Here is a 14,333-nt window from a genome sequence, read left to right as displayed (position 1 = left end):
TTCGCTTTACCTGTCGCCTCTCCATTTTGCTGCTCCTTGACGGCAAGACGCCTCTGAGGCAGTTCGCCTTCAGCTGCGCACTCTGCCATCTTATTCGCCGGGAAGGAGTCCTACTGAGAGAAGAGACAGGCCCTTAGCCCAGCATCACACACACTGCACTGCACGCTGCTCGCCAAATCTGAGATTGAAGCAGGCCCAAAACAAACACAGACTCACTTGCAACAACACACAGCACCCCTAAACACTCTCACAAACTCTCCACTCTCCAGCATGTCTGTACACAGTCCCACACACCAGCTGACCAGCGGGTGTTCCTGTATCCTGCAGATTACTGGTAACCCAATCAGGCCCGTGGATGACCCGATGAGTACTTTAATTAGCACCAATGTTGACACCGGGAGCACATGCAAGTGTGTACACTTATTTATAAGTCCACCTCCCCTTCTGTTCCAGAGGCCATGCACATTGGAAGAAAACAGTGTTATGTATAGATAATAGGTAAAAACAGCATGCGGCATGATTTGGTTCTATGATTTTTTTTTTATGACATTTATTGTTACAACACATGTTCATCCACGTGCCTTTGAGCATGTGAACAAAGTGTCTGACTACAGTTCCTCAGGTCTCTCAGGAATCTGTCAATGAACAGTGAGATGGGGACTCTGACATGGAGGTATGCAGCTTACCATCTGGTGGAATTGTCAGCGTCTCACTCACTCACACACACGCACACACTCCCAGAGCTTAATCCCTCTATCCTGTGCCCTAGGTCTGGGCCTCTGGCTCCTGTTTCCATGCATTCACACTGGCTAGGCTGTGCGGCTGCAGACACTGCAAACCGCAATGCCTCTCGAGAATCTGATTGATACGTCGTGAGGTCTGTGAGAAACGCATTGATTTTCTTTCGAGTAGCTTCAGATTATTCCTGAGAGGGGGGAAAAAAAAAAAAACAACAAAGTTTAAGAAACACTTGGTGGGCTCAGCACGTTAAGGTGTCGATGGTAATCTTGAAGTACACAGACGCATTTCACAAGCACTGAAAGTAAGTTTGTCGGTACTTTCAGTCTAATTCGCACAGCTGAAGTGTGACAAGGAGGAAAATGAAAATCTTTTAGGCATTTGGAGAGCTGCTCTTGGCCTTCTCAGGGAACCACAAACAAAAGCTATTCATCACAGACCTTAAACCTTGAGCACACACACACACACACCCAAGAAGTACTTCTTTATGCACAGTAGTATTTAATACACCCTATCATTTCTCCTCTTGCACTGAATAGAACAATGCGTCATCCAACAAAAGAGCCAAACAAAGTGCGATATCCTGTTAACAACACGTATTATAGAAATTGGTGCCAGACAGGTCACTTTGTGCAGAACATGCATCTCGGCTGCCAGTACATCTTGTGTGTTCTTTATTAAACAGTTAATTTGATCATCAATGTTTGGGTGCATTATTCAGAATCAATAGTCTCCCTAATAAACAGTTTCATAACATCACTACTGCACAGTAGCGCAGCACCGCTCCAGCGCCCGATTGCGCAATCACTTCCACCAAAACAACCCAGACCTGTTGAGTAACTCTTGTGCGAGTGACAATGTGAAACTCAACACAGAGCACATACGCTTCCGGAAGAGAAACTTGATATGCTCCAGTCAGTTTTCACATGTCAAGCATACATAAGCACAGTGCACTTAATTTGGCTTAAAGTGGAAAGCGTAATACAAGGCAGGGCAGCATTACAGCAGCCTGGTGTATTCAATCAGTGCACCATGCAGCGAGGGCAAACTCACCGTTCAGCTGACGATAAATCCACAATAACCTCCGAGCTCAAGTAAAACCCGCGGTGGAGCCCCAGTGGCAATGTAGGGCAAAAGTGCGCTCCCCATGAACTGCATCATAACTTGAGTGCAGGGTGTGGTGATGGAGGGGGCCAGTGAGGGATAGAGTGTGATACAGAGTTGCCGGGGGAGGGGAGAGCAGGCTGACAGAGGAGAGACACAGAAAGCCAGAAAGAGGGAGAGATTTCATCATTTGCCCGGTGGAACCTCCAGAGAGCCAGTCTAATTAAAGGTCTATAAATAAGTGGATCACTTTCCTGGAGCGCACTTCTAACACTTCTCAGTCCTCAGTAGGTTTCACACGGAGAGTGAATGAATGGCATTTGGGCAAAGAGGGCTCGGCTAATTCCCAAATTGAAAAAAAAAAAAAAAGACCTCAGGACATCACATTTTTCAGGTCATAACTAGAAACAGAAGACCTCAGCCGTGCATCACCACGTTTGAGTTTGAGCTTGAGCGCCATCTTGTTTATCAGAGTGAGAAAAAGTATTTCTGGTGGAGAAAAAAAAAGTCGGTTTTTGAATTACTGCCTCTGGGGACCTTATTAGGAGGATGCGTTCGGAGAACATTTTAAGGGGACAAGGCCAGTGTGTACCCTACACTCAAGTGCAGCACATGGATGATATCTGTGTCCAGCACAGCCTTTTGGAAGCGGCCCAGAAGTCTTAAGTCAGCTCAGTTTCTTCCTCTTAGGCCTTGACCCTAGGGGTCACTTAATTCACGTAAGTGAGGCATCAGGTTTAAAGGAAAGTGATTGTCAAACTGGAGACTGAGGCACGGCACTGGAATAAGCACCAAAGGAGGAAGAGTGACGAGTTCCCCTCTACAGTTTAAAGGCAAGAACCACAGCATGGCAGTGAAGCATTCCAATACGTAGAAATGAAGGGGTAAAGCAAAACAAAACATCTCAGTCAATCAATTACATATAAGTATAAGTATATAGCCTTTAAAAAGGCTTGCTGAAAACACAGGTTAATGTTCACACGTCCATCCAGTCAGTCTCTGGGGTGGACGTAAACCCAGGGTCATCCATATCACCACATGCGGACAAGAAGAGCTCTTTTACTTCTCAGCAAACAATATCACGCGGTCATCTGAGTTCACAGCAGCGTATCGGTCCATATACAGCATGCTATCTATAGGCTGGATCTTGGCAGCGGGTGAGATAGTTGATCTGTGTCGTGTCTTGTTGAACAATATATGCTTCACCGAATCACGTGGAGCCCACACCTGCCTGGGATGTAAGGAGAGGAAGGTGTATGTAGCGAGGTCTCACTCTGCTCCTGTTTGCAAACTGGGGATGATTTAAACTACTTATGACTAATGAGGAAAGGGAATTGTGTTGTATTGTAGTGTAGAAATAAATCATCTGCTATGTACCTGTTTTAAAATGCTGCAGATCTCGTCGAGAGGTGACACCAAAGTCTAATTTAAAAATGATTGAAAATGATACTGCCCGAAAATAAACTTCAATTTCTTGTTTTTCAGCTCATAAACACAACTTCATGCTCCACATTGAATTTATTGATTAATTGCGCATCACTGAGCGGGAGTTGAGAAATCAAGGCAGTGTCAAAATGTTCTCTGCACTGAATTATAGGTCACTCTTTATGTTAGATAGTGGCTAGCTGACCTTTCCCAGCAAGCTATGCAGACTCTTTATCTTGGGAGTCTTCCCCTGCTGTTATTGCACTCCTCCCTCCCTGAGTTTTGGCTTGCTGCTGTCTGTTGAATTGTATGATAAATGTGGCATAAAAAGAACAAATTACACACATTTATTCAGCTTTTGGACACTTGACCCATATAGGATTTTCTCAATCTTACACCAAGCCTATTTATCTAACATTTAGAGGAGCTCTTATTGGCTTTCAGCTTTTGAAATAGACTGAAAAATGCAACAATTTTAGATTTCTACACAGCTTTATTCTAAGGTGTTTAGAGTTTTAGATTTTTTTTTAATTTTTTTTAAAAAATTTTTTTTACCTTGGACTTACATTGGGAGATCCTTGCCTTTGTCAGTAGAGGGCAGTGTTGGTCTAAAAGTTGGTTCTGAACTTGCTGGCTGAGGCAGGGTGAGTACGGTGTGCTGCCCCTGTCTGAACAAGTCTCCAGCAGGGATGCTGAGCTGCCAGTGCAGCATGCTGTGTTTGTACTCAGCTGCCTCGGGATTCAATGTGTGAAAGTAAACAGAGCGCGCAGAAGAAAGAGAATACCAAAGCTCAACTTACCCGGATAAGTAAGTGATGAGTTGTTCCCATCACTACATAGCAATTATCAGTGTTGTTAGTCATACAAACAGTTCTTGATTAAGTATTTGACATTAATTGTACTTATGTAAGTATGAAAAGCACAAGCTAATGTAAAATTCTACATATATTTACATGTATGTATATTGTATACTATGGGTTGAACGATTATCAGACCAGACATTTATAGGATCCAGTATTCAGCATTTTTTGATTATTAGAATTAATGTTTTTCTTTCTTTTTAATTTAATTCTATTTTTTCTGTTTTCTGGTCAAATAGATGATGTAGCATGCAATCTGCTAAACAACTAGTAACTAAAGTTATCAAATGAAGGTAGTGGAGTAAAAGTACAATAGTCTCTGAAATGTAACCTAACCCTAATTATATGCAGTATGTACAATATACTTACTGTCAGTATACTGTTTTGCCCTAAAATAGATATATAATTTTTAGTGTGAAGTCTGATGCAGCGTTCACAGTATTGTGCTTCTGGAATTTGGGGAAATTATTATTATCAATATGATTATTTTGTAGTATTTTTAGTGTGAATGCTGTATAGTTGGGACAGCTGTAGCTCAGCAGGTCGCGCAGGTCGGCTAGTGATTGGAAAGTCTCTGGTTCAAACCCCAGCTCTGGGCAGAGCTGAGCTGCATGTCGAAGTGTCCTTGAGCAAGATACTGAACCCCAAATTGCTCCTGATGTGCAGTTGGCACCCTGCATGTCAGCCCCCATCAGTGAGGGCTCTGCGATGAGCTGGCAAAGGCTTATGTCATGGAACTATTGTATGTTATCCTGGCTTTCTTACATTTTTACATACTACATCTGTAATGTGCATTTTTAAAATGCAATTTTCAGTCAGTTATTGGCCAAAAAAAGCTTTATCTAGGGCAAATACTGACAACGTCACATATACAGCTGGTGACAATGTGACACAGCCTACATTTCACTTCACTCACAGCATTTGTTTAAAGGAGCACTATGTAGTTTTGGGGGAGACATTTTAATCAGACAAGAAAGATCTTCACTGACTGGACTTTATGCCTTAACATTCTGAATAAACAAACTATTTTCATTTTCATGACTGAATAAATTGAACAAACAAACTGACCTTAAAGAACAATACAATTTCATACCATTTTACTTTGTTTGTATGTGGCAGACCCTGCCACCTTTCTACCTTTCTAGCAAACAGAGTTCTAGGGACCTTGTTTTCCTCTGATTGTTTATTCTGTAATGGAAAAAAACCCCCAAAAACTTCTTCTTTGTATTATTACCTCATTAACATTGTAAATATTACAATCCTGAGTTTGAGATTCTATGCAGTGCCCCTTTAACTGAAACAAAAAAAAAAAAGTCATTTTTTTAATTTAGAAAATCGCGTGACGTCATCAACAAGCGCCCATAAGGAAGGTGAATGAGGCTCACTTCATGCTGCTAGCAAGTTGGACGAACCGGTCGGTATGACGCATAACCAGTGTAGTGTGCTGTGTAGCAAAGGAGCTGAAGGGTGTTGGCACCGTGTGGGCATGGCATTTGAAAACACGACTGTATATGTTCGTAAACTGATATCTATGTTGCGTTTCTGCCGAATAAGCGGTCTTGCCTCCAGCCAGGAAGCTAACGTTAGCTATGCTAGTTCTGTTTATAAAGTTAGTTGCTAGCAAGATATCTTGCAGCCTCGGGGAGATTCTTATCACTATTAAAATAACATAAAATGACCATGTGCGCGTCATGGCAGTATGGCATAATGCCAGTAAAATGGACATTTGAACGTGTACATTTCATTGACTGCTGGTGAAGGCAGTGTGACACGTGACAAGTGAAAACTCTAGCCTTGTTGTTTTGTCAAGTGCTGTTTCCAATAATTGATATTTGATTGAAACTTTACGTTTAAAAAAAAAAAAAGGTGATGTTGCTGTCTCACACCTTATGCCTTGATAGCTTACAGGTGTAAATGCGTTAAATATACTTACCCTACTCTGTGACTCTGTCATTCTTACAGGTTTAACATTATGGACGTGCTATGTGGTCCCCTGGGCTTGGGTGTAGTAGCAGGACTGGGCTGTGGGCTCTTCCTCGGTTGGCACCTTCGGGCCCGCTTTGGCCCAACGTCCAAAAGCCTCAAGGCAGCGATGGAGAACGGCACTGGGGAATCGAGCATGATGGGAGAAGGAGGCGAGTTCAAGATGATCCTTGTGGTCAGAAATGACCTGAAGATGGGCAAAGGGAAAGTCGCTGCCCAGTGCTCTCATGCTGCCGTATCGGCATACAAACAGGTCCAGCGCCGGAACCCTGAGCTTCTCAAACAGTGGGAGTACTGCGGCCAGCCCAAGGTGGTGGTGAAAGCTCCAGATGAGGACACCCTGATTGATCTGCTGGGTCATGCCAAAGAAGTGGGGCTTCCTGTTAGCCTGATTCAGGATGCAGGAAGGACACAGATCGCACCCGGATCGCGCACTGTGCTGGGTGTCGGTCCAGGCCCCGCTGACCTGATTGACAAAGTCACTGGAGACTTAAAGCTCTATTAATGTTCCAGCTTGCATCCTGAAGACTTGCATACAATTTATTTTGACAATATATGTATGGGTTAAACTATTTGCAATGTAAAGTAAGTTGGGCTACCTTGACTTTATATTTTTATACAACAAAGATTGACACACCCATATATTGTATGTAAAGTACTTGATTTTTTTTCTATTTTCGATTTGCGCACTTAAGCCTTTCAAATTCAGCATCAGCCGACTCTTGAATAGTTGGCTTGGTGTGTATTACTGTGATAGTTTGGTTAAAGTGGTAAATACCACACAAACAGGGTTAGTCCGTATCACTAACCTACCAGCCCAGGACGACTGAAGACATAATACACATAGGAAGCAGATGAAAATGATGAATCCCATTAGAGTCACAGCCTTTTAAAATAATGATAGACCATTTCATAGCAGGAAAAGCATGTCACTAATAACATTAACAATGGCTTCTAGGGAAGGAATGAGTTAGCATGAAAATATAAATTAATTGTGGGGTTTTTTTTTGTTGTTATTGATGTTGGTGACTACAGCTGTGCTTTTCCCGTTGTGAAAAAGGTCTATCCCAACTGTTGCCCTAAATGATGTTCTCTTAATAATAAAACCAAGACAAATCCTAATCTGGGTGGTATTCATTAATTCTAAATGGTATTATTGTTAGCGCCATTTTTAAAGAGTGGCAACTACCGACAGCACAGGACAAAACATGAACTCACTTTAATGCATTTAGTCGGTAGAAGAGGCCTGTTGGCAGACAGAATTTCATTGTGAAAGTCAAGTTTGCAGAGAACCAAGCTAAGCATCAATGCTGTTGTCACTGAATAGCCATCATATTGAGTATTTGTAATTAACTTCATAATGATTTGTTAAAGCAAAAAAACTTGTCAAGCCGTTTGGATTTTACGAAACAATGTAGTACCATAAATGTTTTTTTCCGAGTCTTAAATGCTCCATTACATAAACCCTTCTGAAATAACAGATGAGGCAACAGGCACCATTTAATATGTTCATATCCACATCGTCTTATTGGGTCAATTTACTTTTATCTTCTGGAAGAAACATTAAACCACGATCGTCTGACTAATTTTAAATGAGATAGATATAGATATATAGATCTATATAGATATAGACCGTACACCATATTTCCAAAAGTATTCACTCAATCATCCAAATAATTGAAATCAGGTGTTCCAATCACTTCCATGGCCACAGGTTAGTAACCCTAACTCCACAGTATAAAAGCAAGCACCTGCAGACTGTTTCTACAAACATTTGTGAAAGAATGGGCCACTCTCAGGAGCTCTGTGAATTGCAGCATGCTACTGTGATGGGATGCCACCTGTGCAACAAGTCCAGTTGTAAAATTTCCTCGCTCCTAAATATTCCATAATCAACTGTCAGTGGAGGTGGAAGTAATTGGGAACGACAGCAACTCAGCCACAAAATGGTAGGCCATGTAAAATGACGGTTCGGGGTCAGCGGATGCTGAGGCACATAGTGTGCAGAGGTCGCCAACAGAGTCAATCGCTACAGACCTCCAAACTTCATGTGGCGTTCTCCATCTGGCAATCTGATGGATGAGCCTTGGTTTGGTGGTTGCCAGGAGAATGGTACTTGTTTGACTGCATTGTGCCAAGTATAAAGTTTGGTGGAGGCCAGATTATGGTGTGGGGCTGTTTTTCAGGAGCTGGGCTTGGCCCCTTAGTTCCAGTGAAATGAACTCTGAATGCTTCAGCATACCAAGAAATTCCATGCTCCCAACTCTGTGGGAACAGTTTGGCCACTTCCTGTTCCAACATGACTGTGCACCAGTGCACAAAGCAAGGTCCATAAAGACATGGATGAGAGAGTTTGGTGTGGATGAAATTGACTGGCTTGCACAGAGTCCTGACCTCAACCCGATAGAACACCTTTGGGATGAATTAGAGCGAAGACTGAGAGCCAGGCCTTCATATGCGAGTCAAGGCAGGTGATCGAATACTTTTTGGCAATATAGTGTATAGAAAGACATACAGATGGGGTTTATGACTGGTAACTCACAGCTACGCTCATCCTTTTACTTCTCCCACCCTCTGATTTGCACCATTAGAGGGTGCTAGTACTGCATCCTTGTGTATTAAGAGTAATTATACTGCTGATCTGAGCGTATTGACATGGCAGACATTACACAAAGGTAGACAAAGTAGCAGAGACATGTAACAGTAGAATCCAGTCCGACACCAGAGTATGGCACCAAATATCACAAGCTCTCCAACCATCTAAACAAATATGATCACATTACAACGGTTTACTGCAAATGCATTCAAAATTAATTTGTATTTTTAACATGTCAGTTTTTAAAAAGGTAACATCACAGGAGCGCCATTAGTCTCCTAACATTCAACTTAAGTCTGAGTGAATTCAATTTTGTTTTCCCATTTTGTTTCAATATTCTGGCCAACTCTGGGAGACTTTCAGTTCTCGTCATCACCTTTGCTCTATGAAATTGCAAGTAAATAGAAACACTGACAAAATGTTTCTGGAAACTGAGACGCCACTCTTCAAGGAGTGCCGTCACAAAGTTTTGCACAATATCACATTGGACTATGAACTACAGAGCGCGACCGTACATGTAAGACACAACCAGACTGTTCTTGACAAACAAGAAGCCTTTATTTTTTTTTAAGTGGAAAACAAAACCGCTGTTTCATTCATTATGATCCTGATAATGCACAATCAAGTATCTTAAGTGCACAATTTAAATCTAAGGTAATTTAGATAAGAATATAAGTTCAAAGGAGTTAATGATTGATTTCTTGTATACACGCAAGCCTTTGATAAAAACTTCAAATTACCACAAGTCCTGTGATATCGTTTCTGAGCTGGATGAGCGGGTCAACTGAAAAGGTTAAAGGCAACCCTCGACAGGACACGAGGAGAAGAAAGTTTGAAAAAATACTCTCCTGCACACTCAGTGACAGTGAACTCGAATGAAAGCCGACAGAAACAAACCGCAGCATAAAGAGGGGGCATGGGGCATGTTAGTCAAACACAAACAGGTCTGCAGTCCCTCGTGAGGTGGAATGGTCCCACATTAGAGCAATATTTAAAGCACATGGAAATGTCATCTGAATGCAAATTTGCCTGGAGAGTCCTGCATAGGCTTTGCTGGAAAGAATCAAACTTTCCTGTAAATCGTATGTAAAATACTCTCTTGGGTTTCCATCAAGAAACAGCCCTGAAGTGTGTGTGTGTGTGGGGGGGGACACAACTGGTACAACGTAGTGTTTCAGGATTTGTGGTCATGGAGGCGGCAGTCTCATGTTCAAATATAGAAGAACATATTAGCATTTGTTTGTGTCTGAATATACAATAATTAAATGCATTTTACAGTCGGACAGAAGAAGCTGCTCACACACATCAAAAGGAAAAAGGTTCTACATTAATTCTTCTCACTACAGAGTGCAAATCAGATGCTTCACGACAGACCTTTTTTTTTTTTTTTTTTTAAATCGAGAAGAGGACTAGCTCTTCCCACAAGCCCCCCATTGTACATAAACCATTTCCCATTCAAATAAAATAGACAAAAGAAAAAATTAATCTAGTCAATACGGAATGTGAGAAAATTAATCTTTGTGATGCAATCTTTTTCTTTGACAACAAAAATAAAACTGAGTCCTTCATGACAGTTTTAAAAGGGGAAGAAAAGTAAAAAAAAAAAAAAAAAAAAAAAATGTTTGTATTATCTGTATTATCCCCAGCTCCCTGTAGAGGGCAGACAGAGACAATAATGGTCTGGTGAAGGACTGTGGGAGATGGATGGATGGTAGCTCCAGCCTGCATGTGGAGAGAAGGGGGCGGGGGTCTTTACATGCCGTAGCCGAAGCCTGGCTGAGCTGCTGGCTGACTGTATCCTGCAGGCGCCTGGTAGCCGTAGCCGTATGCTTGCTGAGGGGCCACAGGTACGCTGGGGCCTGCTGTCAGCATCAGCTGAGGTGTGCCTGCAAGGAGCACAAACAGGAAGGGTTTCAAACATGCAACTGGTCGGTTTATTAAAATAATCAAAAGTGAGTCCCTCGCTGCTCTGTTTATCTAGTTTTTTTGGCTTTAAAAAGTTCTTGTGTGGTAAACCATATATTTTCCCTTTCAGCTGCAGGACTAAACGCAGCTGTTGACATAACTGTGACATATGAAAAACATCATAAAATGCCCTGACCCTGTGACCCATTTGTAAAACTCCCTCATACTATCTCAATTAGGAACAGCAAACTCTTACTGCCTGAAACTTTGAAGGCCCTGAAAACCTGTTTTGTCAATCAACTTCTAACTGTGACGTGTTCCTACATGAACACAGTGTTTCCTGCCATGTTTGGAACAGTTTACATATTATTGCACAAAAGGGATTCCTGCATTTCTTTTTTCCCCCTGTTCTTCTCTAAGTTTGAAGTGAGCATGATTCCATGCACTAATCAGGGTTGAACATTTAATAAATATTTTCTAAACATCATTAGCTGTTGCTAGTGTGGTACTGCATATTTAATGTTATGGATAAAAACTTTACTAAGCTGCAATTATCAATTTAAGGACCCGTTTTCAGGGGCTTTCATAAATTCACATATTCAAAGCTCTACAGCACATTAAACATAGGGAAGGCTGGATAATGGATAAAGACTGCTGCCTTTTGCACTTGGTCACAGTGAGACGGACACTGACGGCATTAGAGGACTGTTACCATAGACGATGGGTTGTGTCTCCGTTGCCTGCTCCTCTTCTTTCCTTACAGACTCTGAGGTTTCTAGTTTATCTACCTGCAAGGCAAAAGAAATGATAGCATTTACAACAAAGTCTTAACACTTTACGAGACTTAGCATATATAACAAGTGAAATTAAAATACAACAATGTAGACATTAAATATATATGTGTCAACTACTCTGACAGATTTTGTGACAGGGATGATCATGTGGGTTGTCAATCTAAGCAGATTTCAATAGTAGCAACACAAAACATATTAAAACAAAACACGAATGATAGAACAAAAAGTCAGTTTCAGGTGATTGAACCACAACTATTTGATGAACCTCAGAACACTTAAGCCCAACCAGTATTGCTACATAACATAAATAATAAAAATAGACTAATCATTTTAATTTCCTCTTTCCCAACTGTCTGGTCTGACAAGAACAATAAAAGCCAACAACTTTTCACATAGAAAAAATAATGATACACAAACAGATAAAACAATAGTAAGAAGGGCTTCTCGGGCAGCAAGTCAGATGCAGCAATGAGCAAAATACATGTATCAGGTCCTGAGTGGGAAAGCAGCAGCACCTAGATGCAGGTTATTTATATATTTGAAAAGAAAGGCTTGCTCAGCAGTGGACTTCCACACCTTGTATATGTATTTATCATTCAGTTTCTCCATGCCTCTAGGGAAAAACAGCAGCCCTTTAATTAAAAGGCCTCTGCACACATTTTCACACATGAGCTGAAGCTTCACAGTGTACAGTAACAGTCCCATGCTTTATGTGTTACAATGCTGGCAGTGAACAGGCTACAGTACTCAAATGCAGTATGGTTGGAGGGGGGAGGAAGAGGGAGGAGGAGGGTGAGTCTCAGGCCAGGTGCCACCTATAGTTTAAGGCTTTCTACAAGAAGCCAGGCACAACCCACAGCCTGCTGCCGAGAGATGTTTCCACACATGCTTTATTCTACTAACCAGCTAACATCAAAACACAGCAACCTTTGAAAAACAGATCATCATTCATTTTGTGCAGTGTCAACTTCTGTGAGGAAATGCACTTTTAAGTAAAGTTGCAGAGAAGTTATTGAAGTTATTTAATCACTGAAGCTTCTCCACTGTCAGAGCACTAGTGGCAAAACAAAATTGATATGTTCGTGAGTTCAGAAAACAAAACACATGTTTCAACCATGATTAAATCTACTCTATGCAGTGCATTTTCTCCAACAAAATCAGTTGTGTAGACGATGTGTTTCACCACTTTTGATTTAATCTCTGTTGCAGTCTGCTGCTGGGTCATACTATGGTCCTTTAACAACTGGTATAACTGGTTTAGATAATCTAAAAATAGTGTTAGCTGGATTATATTATTTCCCCCATCCACAGACTACTGAATGGGATTCTTCATTTAGTATGTCTGCCCTTTAAACTAACAAGCATCATCTTATCCCTAACCTTTTCCTTATTGAAAGAGAGGACTTGTTATAAACGACTAGTACATCCTGAAGTCAATTTCATTAACGTGATGAGATTTACTCTAGCATACTCAATGTTTCCCTTATGTAGGTACTGCAGTTGAGACCGCCAACATTTCAACCATTTTGTTTTACAATCCCAAGAGATTCATAGAAAACTATATGACATGCAGGTTTAATGCCAGATGTCAAGATGTGTCCAATGTCAATGTGTTGAATATAAATTCTTTAATCCTGTGTTCTTGCAGCAGACGGCTACAGTTGAATTCCTTCAGACTTAGAGTCTGCATATCTAGATAGCTCCCCAACAATTTTAAATGTCAGGTTTAAAGGCGTCTCAGTGACTGTGTTCGAGTGAGAGTGTAGCTAAAACCATGCACACTCAAGGCCGCAGTCGTCCGAGCTAAATACTTAGAGATCAAGAATGGAGCATTTAGCTGTCACCTGTTCGTTAAGTGCATCAACCTGGAAGAGAAGATGTGCAGCATAGGAGAAGACAGTTAACAAGTATCTCCCTGTAACAACATTTGGTTAACAGGCGACCATCAGAAGAAATTCTAGTTATGTCTTTCATCTGAAACTGAGAGGTTTCACTGGTGTTTAAGTCAAAGAAAAAACATGATATCTTCATATTTGAAACACTGGGAGGATTCTAAATTTATCAACATGCCAGATGCAGTCGAAGCCACCATTTTCACTGTCTACAGTTTTTTAAATGACTATCTGGTTTATGGATCAGACTCAAAAAAACTCCCAAGGACCAAAAAAGGCAGAGAACGTCCCCCTTATCAATATGTTTTTTATTACTAGTTTCTAGTAATAATTGATCTGCCATCCAATCAAAAACAACCCTATTAACAGATAATCTAGGTTATTAACCAGCATCCTTATTTCTGACAAAACCACCTGAAAAGTTAAGGCCTGGTAGCAATCGTCTCTGCCAAGATGACAGCAGTTTTGCACAGTTGTATGCCTTTATTATATATCAAAACTTGACCCCTGCCTAAGAGCTGACCCACCTTGCTGAGGTACTCCCTCATGACCTGAATGAAGTATGGCATAGAAAAGTCCATGATGTTGTGCCTCCAGGCGGTCTCCAGCACCACGTCAGGTCGCAGCAGGTCGTAGCAGGTGAACAGGCAGGCGGCAAAACACTCCTTCTTGTTCTCCTGCAGGAACCAGGCCAGCAGCTCCTCTGCCAGCTCTATGTCCTTGGACTCTGACGCATACTGCATGGCATCCTGCAGGGGAGAAGCAGCACGGAAAGTTCAGGAATGGTCCATCTAGGCAACATTCTCAAAGACAGTCAGTGCGAATGTCTGGGGGGAGGGGGGAGCACCTTATAGAGCTTGTCCTTCTTACAGAGCTCCACACTCTGTTTCCAGCGGTTGTTGCCCTTGAAGAGGTAAGCAGCGATTCTCCTGAACTCAATCAGCTCGTGCCTCTCCAAGCGCTGGGCCAGCGAGATGTTGTCAAAGTTATCGTAGGCATCTATTGATGTCCTCAGTGCCTGAAGGGAAAATGGAGA

General features: G+C 41.7%; 3 protein-coding genes across 10 annotated transcripts in view; 1 reads left to right on the top strand and 2 right to left on the bottom strand.

Annotated features, from left to right (window-relative positions):
- LOC119030930 (vacuole membrane protein 1-like) overlaps positions 1 to 6,096 on the bottom strand; it is a 63,008-nt gene extending 56,912 nt beyond the window's left edge. For 3 of the 5 annotated variants that reach the window (XR_005078460.1, XM_037118898.1, XM_037118902.1), the window contains exons 1-2: positions 6,061 to 6,096; positions 11 to 110 (exon numbers count right to left, since the gene is read on the bottom strand). Coding sequence is in view for 4 of the 5 variants with exons in the window: in XM_037118898.1 (XP_036974793.1) it covers positions 11 to 110; positions 6,061 to 6,081 (121 nt within the window). In the remaining variant the exon portion in view is untranslated. Of the gene's footprint in view, positions 1 to 10; positions 114 to 1,791; positions 1,920 to 6,060 lie in introns of those variants that run through there. The other 2 variants (XM_037118899.1, XM_037118901.1) reach the window with 2 other exon arrangements.
- On the top strand, positions 5,459 to 7,232 carry ptrh2 (peptidyl-tRNA hydrolase 2). Of its 3 annotated transcripts, none has more exons than XM_037118904.1 (2): positions 5,459 to 5,541; positions 6,090 to 7,232. In XM_037118904.1, exons 1-2 carry the CDS (start codon positions 5,516 to 5,518, stop codon positions 6,613 to 6,615), a joined length of 552 nt encoding a protein of 183 aa, XP_036974799.1. In that variant the 5' UTR covers positions 5,459 to 5,515; the 3' UTR covers positions 6,616 to 7,232. The 3 variants fall into 3 exon arrangements, with proteins under 3 accessions (XP_036974799.1, XP_036974801.1, XP_036974800.1); XM_037118906.1 differs by having other exon boundaries at positions 5,509 to 5,545; XM_037118905.1 differs by having other exon boundaries at positions 5,512 to 5,640.
- Positions 7,233 to 9,242: 2,010 nt separating this feature from the next.
- cltca (clathrin, heavy chain a (Hc)) overlaps positions 9,243 to 14,333 on the bottom strand; it is a 32,084-nt gene continuing 26,993 nt past the window's right edge. For both annotated transcript variants that reach the window (XM_037118832.1, XM_037118833.1), the window contains 4 exons: positions 14,145 to 14,315; positions 13,825 to 14,046; positions 11,324 to 11,399; positions 9,243 to 10,592 (listed from right to left, as the gene is read on the bottom strand). In XM_037118832.1, coding sequence (XP_036974727.1) covers positions 10,459 to 10,592; positions 11,324 to 11,399; positions 13,825 to 14,046; positions 14,145 to 14,315 — 603 coding nt within the window. In that variant the 3' untranslated portion in view covers positions 9,243 to 10,458. The remainder of the gene's footprint in view (positions 10,593 to 11,323; positions 11,400 to 13,824; positions 14,047 to 14,144; positions 14,316 to 14,333) is intronic.

The sequence above is a fragment of the Acanthopagrus latus genome, chromosome 13 (assembly GCF_904848185.1).
Source record: "Acanthopagrus latus isolate v.2019 chromosome 13, fAcaLat1.1, whole genome shotgun sequence".
Classification (NCBI taxonomy): Eukaryota; Metazoa; Chordata; class Actinopteri; order Spariformes; family Sparidae; genus Acanthopagrus; species Acanthopagrus latus.
Note: the sequence above shows the minus strand (reverse complement) of the source record. Positions and strands in the feature narration are given on the sequence as shown.

What these genes read in the sequence shown, in the direction of transcription:
- ptrh2 (XM_037118904.1), top strand. Translation starts at nt 5,516, where the DNA reads ATGCTGCTAGCAAGTTGGACGAACCG. An exon ending in CTAGCAAGTTGGACGAACCG is followed by an intron (nt 5,542 to 6,089) that starts GTCGGTATGACG and finishes TCATTCTTACAG; the next exon opens with GTTTAACATTATGGACGTGC.